This window comes from Penaeus vannamei, unplaced genomic scaffold (assembly GCF_042767895.1).
Source record: "Penaeus vannamei isolate JL-2024 unplaced genomic scaffold, ASM4276789v1 unanchor242, whole genome shotgun sequence".
Taxonomy (NCBI): Eukaryota; Metazoa; Arthropoda; class Malacostraca; order Decapoda; family Penaeidae; genus Penaeus; species Penaeus vannamei.
The window spans coordinates 1-5,000 of NW_027213246.1; the positions used below are offsets into that span (position 1 = coordinate 1).

Sequence of the window (5,000 nt, forward strand, 5' to 3'; positions counted from 1 at the left end):
AGGCAGGTGCTCAGACTGTGTCTGTGATTCTCCAATTCCCTCTGCAGTGCCTTAAGGATTCACATTAGAGGGGATTTTATAAGTGCATTCTGATAAGTTGCTCATGGAGTGATATTGGAGTGTGCCTGATCAGTAGGTTTTTGTTGTAACCCCTTCTAACTAGGGAGAGGAAAATATTGTCGAAAATGCAGGATATGGAAATTGTTGTGGTGAATTTTGGGGAAGGGAAGCCTATATATGATGGCTCTCAACTGGAAGTTCACACCTGCTGCTGTCCTAGAACAGAATATTAGGAAGTCGCCGTAGATCAGTGAGTGAAGAACCTAATGTCGCCAGAAGAAAGCACGTTCATCAGATATAAATAATGGAAATACAAAGTGTATATTAAGTTCAATTACTCACCGCCTGGAAAAGAGGCAACGGGAAAATAAATGAGGAGGTCAGGGAAAATGAAGATGGTTTATTGTACTTCATCTCCTGAGCAACAGCAGCAGCCCCAGGCATTTCAGTAGCCGTCCAAATAGCCGACAGCAGCTAACAGTGCCCCCTGCCAACCAGAATCGGCACCATCCTGGGGAAGAGGAAATGGAATTCTTCTTGAGTCCAGAAGCCACACCAGAACCTGGGCTCCGTCTCATCTCCGGTTAAACGACTAAGAAAAATGGATAAATAGTGCATTATATAAGCTGGGCTGCAGACATAGAATGATCTTATTATCTTGAACTCAATATTAGTGTCACAATTGATGATAACACTTGGTGACATGTTTAAGACTTGATCACCTTAGTTACTTTGTCTTATTTTTAACTGATTGTTTTGATAGTAACAGCTTGTAGTGAGTTGATATTGATTTAAATGCAATAATTGGGGGAATCAGCGTAATAAAGAAAGACATCAAACGTTAATATTACACATTTGATGATTTGAGATATTTTAAATCATGATTCATATAAACTAACAGTTCTAAGCATTTCAATCAATGATACACCAGTACTTTTCTCTTTGGTTTTACTTATAATCCGTCTTAAAAAGCATGTTTTCAACTAGTAAAGAATGTCGAATTAATGAAGACAACCAAACGTTTTACCACCAATATTCGCTTCAAATAGGAAGTTCTTACTGAAGACAAAGTAACAGAGAAACAAATGATCTGTTTATAAAGATACCATTTGTAAATAAGATATTCACTGAGTCAACATTTAGCTTCTGTGATGTATTTAACTGAACGCTAAATGTTGTAATAGTAACAAACGATTATTAGTTTTTTCAACCATTGATTGTTAGAATCATATGACTCAACAAGATATTTGTTTGAAGAATTGAACAGCTATAGGTATTCAAAAAGTAAGTTGTACATGAATGTCCATCCAAATGTTGAGCGTCGATACCCATTGTTAATGAATAACGTGATCTCTTTCTTTTATGTTCAACGTAATGTTGAGATAAACACAACTGCAAAACTGTTATTTAAGGCTAATGATGTTCCGAGTTATTTCTCTATCCATTTTAATTATTTTTACTGTTTCAATCAACGAGAACTATTGACACTTCATGATGCACATCATCGTTTAGAATAAACTATTGAATGTGCTTTAGTCAATAGTTTCATGTATTATCTCGATTTGCATATATATAATTTTCTTCCTGAATTCTTCCTTTTCGTACATTTCATCCTCCTCAATCGTCTTTTCTGATTTTTCTTCATATTTTCGTTTTCCTCCGTTTGACCTTTTCTTCTTCTTGTCTTTCTTCTTCTTGGTTCTTCTTCGTAGCTTTGCTTGCATCTTTCTTTCAATGCTTCTTCTTTCACACTTCTTCATGTCTTCCTATGTCTTTCTCCATGTTTTCTTTCTTTCACGTCTTTCTACTTTAGATATCTTTCTTTTTCATCATTTTGTGTTCTTCCGATGTCCACTTTCCTTCCCTTCCTTTCTCCTCCTTCCTTCTCCCTTGCCTTCCTCTTCCTTCTTCCTTCCTTCTTTCCTATTCCTTCTTTCTTTCCTTTTCCTTCCTTCTTTCCTTTCCTTCCTTCCTTCCTTCTTTCCTTCCTTCCTTCCTTCTTCCTTCTTCTTTCCTCTGTCCTTCCTTTCCTTCCTTCCTTCTTTCCCTTCTTTCTTTCCTTCCTTCTTTTTTTCTCCTTCTTATATTTTCTCCTTCCTTCCTTCCTCTCTTCTTCCTTCTTTCTTCCTTTCTTCCTTCTTCCTTCTTTTTGTCCTTTCCTATTTTCCTTCCTTCTTTCTTCTTCCGTTCCTTCCTTTCCCTGTTTTTCCTGATGTTTCCTTCTGTTCTTCTTCCTTCCCTCTTCCTTTCCTCCCTCTGTTCTACCTTTCTCTTCCTTTCCTTCTTTTGCCTTCCCATTTTCCTCCTCCTCCTTCCATCTTCCTCTTTCCCTCCTCCTCTCCTCCTCTCCTCCTCCTTCCTCTCCTCTCCTCTCCTTCCTTTCCTCTCCTTCCTCCTCCTTCCTTCCTTCCTCCTTCCTCTCTCCTCCTCCCTCCTCCCTCCCTCCTCCTCCTCCTCCTCCTCCTCCTCCTCCACCACCACCACCTCCTCCTCCTCCTCCCTTCCTTACTCCTTCTCCCTTCATTTTTCTCTCACCCTCCTTCTCTCATTACTTCCCTTCCATTTATCAACCCTCTGTGTCGTATGTTCCAGACCATGTCAATAAGCAGACAACTTGGATTGATCCACGATCGGGCATGCCCAGCTCTCCGCCCAACACTGAGACAGCCAACAACTGAGACACACGAGTGACGTAAGTCCTGGCTTTGTCTGAGGGTTTATAAGAGAGTCCATACTAATATCTTATCTTCTTTATTGATCATAGTGAGTGGAATATGTTTAGCTGTCTTTTGATGAATATATTTGATTATATATATATAATTGACAAAAAGATATGTGCAAGTGATACTGTGAATTATAAGCCAACAGTATTTAATCATTGTTATGCAGTTTGCTTATCATGACTTTGTATTAGAAGTTCTCAAGGTAAACCATGTACCCTTACAGAGAACCGCACAACTACTTGGGAAGATCCTCGACTACTCAACCCAGCAATCGCCGGTAAAGCCATTCCATATTCCCGAGACTACAAGCAAAAGTACGAGTTCTTCAAGAATAACCTCCCGAAACCAGTGAGTCATCTCTTTGTCTTTTTGTTCTTTATTCCCTCAGATGGAATAATGAAATGCTGTAACATTACAATGACATAACTACACAGGCATTTCTTCCTGTTCTGACATTATTATGGTCTTCACACAAGTCCAAAGTTCTGATATGTATTGAAGGTGGAATGTTTTATCCCTTCATTTTGCAGGCCAATGTTCCTAATAAGTTTGACATCAAGGTGAAGAGGAACAACATTCTTGAGGATGCCTTTGCAATAATCAGCCAGGTGACACGCGTGGATCTCCTGAGAACCAAGCTTTGGATTGAGTTTGAGGGGGAGGTGAGTTTTTTCTTTCTTTTCTTTGTATTGCTATTATTTATATATTTCTTTGCTAATCATTGATTGATTCGGTTGGGTCCATGTCATATTTTGAGATGTATTCCGAGGGACAAACATAATTAAAATGCACACAAAAGAAATGTGGAAATGATTATGGATGTATGATATTTTTCATTATAAATTAATGTCATAATCCTGGATGTGTCATGTATTAGAATCAGCAATGAGTGCTAAATACCTGTAATTCTGTTTGGCGTTTGAGGGATCTGAGATCACTTTTAAAGACTATCCTTTTTTAATCCTTCCTTACAGGTATATATTTTTAGGATGACTTTTCTAGCTCCATTATATTTTGAATGCTACAGGTCGGTTTGGATTATGGTGGTGTTGGGCATATAATTCTTCTTTCCCTTCAGAGCCCACAAGGGCAAACGTGCTCCATACTATGGACTCTTTGAATACTCTGCCACGTAAGGACTTTTGTTTGAGAGACAGAGAGGGAGAGAGAATTGTATTGGTTTATATAAAAAGGGAAACTTATTGAAAAAATCTAACTGTGTATCTGTATTAAAGAAATAGTCATGGCCCTTTTTCATTCAGGAGAATGTTTGTTCTTGCAAATCAACCCCACTGCATGCAATGAAGAGCATCTCCGCTACTTCAAGTTCATTGGACGCGTCGCTGGCATGGCGGTATACCATGGGAAGTTGCTAGACGGTGAGTTGAGGAAAGTTTTGTTAGCAGCTTGTTTTCCAGAATCAGCTGATAGATTCTTGGCTTGTGACTGATATGAACAAATATATAATGGAAGCAATTGGTAAGAACTGTAAATGGAAAGAAGTATCTGAAGGAAGGTGAGTAACAAATGTCAATTGAATTATTTTCAAGGAAAGATTTTCCATATATCACATTTCCACTTTAAGGAATCCTCAACATTGGGTTCAATGCCACTATTACCATTACCACCATCACCATCATCAATACCGTTTATATGAATTACCATCACTCATTTTGCCACCATCATCACCATCACTATCACCATCATCAGTATCACCATCATCATCACCATTATCATCATCATCACCACCACCACCACCACAACCATCATCACTATCATCATCATCGTTATCATTATTGTTTTGTGTAGGAGAAAGTTAGTCCATTTTTGCTGCTCTCCAATGTGAAAACAACTTTAAGCAGTAAGATTATCTTTTCTTTTCAGCTTTCTTCATCCGCCCATTCTACAAAATGATGCTCGGAAAGCCCATTGAGCTGAAGGACATGGAGAGTGTTGACTCGGAGTACTACAACTCCCTCCTGTGGATTCAGGTAAGAGGAAATGCATACTGCAGTATTGATGTCCTCTTTGCAGCGTTATTTGTGAATTTTATGTCAGCATTGGTTATTATGCTGAGATACGACTCAGCTCCTAGAGAGAGTGAATGTATGTGTATACTTCTGTCTTTACCACTTACGTGAATCCATCCTCCTCAGGAAAACGACCCAGCAGACTTAGACCTTACCTTCAGTGTTGATGAAGAGTCCTTTGGGAGAA

General features: G+C 38.7%; 1 protein-coding gene across 1 annotated transcript in view; it reads left to right on the top strand.

The window, feature by feature from the left end:
- Window positions 1–2,804: 2,804 nt before the first annotated feature.
- The window catches only part of Nedd4 (E3 ubiquitin-protein ligase Nedd4), a gene marked incomplete at its 5' end in the record, with an annotated part of 9,688 nt that continues 7,492 nt past the window's right edge, over window positions 2,805–5,000 (top strand). The window contains 7 exon segments of the mRNA XM_070119451.1: window positions 2,805–2,823; window positions 3,007–3,131; window positions 3,314–3,445; window positions 3,811–3,829; window positions 4,046–4,162; window positions 4,668–4,774; window positions 4,940–5,000. The exon segment at window positions 4,940–5,000 is cut by the window's right edge and continues 73 nt beyond it. Of these exon segments, the coding sequence (XP_069975552.1) occupies window positions 2,805–2,823; window positions 3,007–3,131; window positions 3,314–3,445; window positions 3,811–3,829; window positions 4,046–4,162; window positions 4,668–4,774; window positions 4,940–5,000 (580 nt within the window).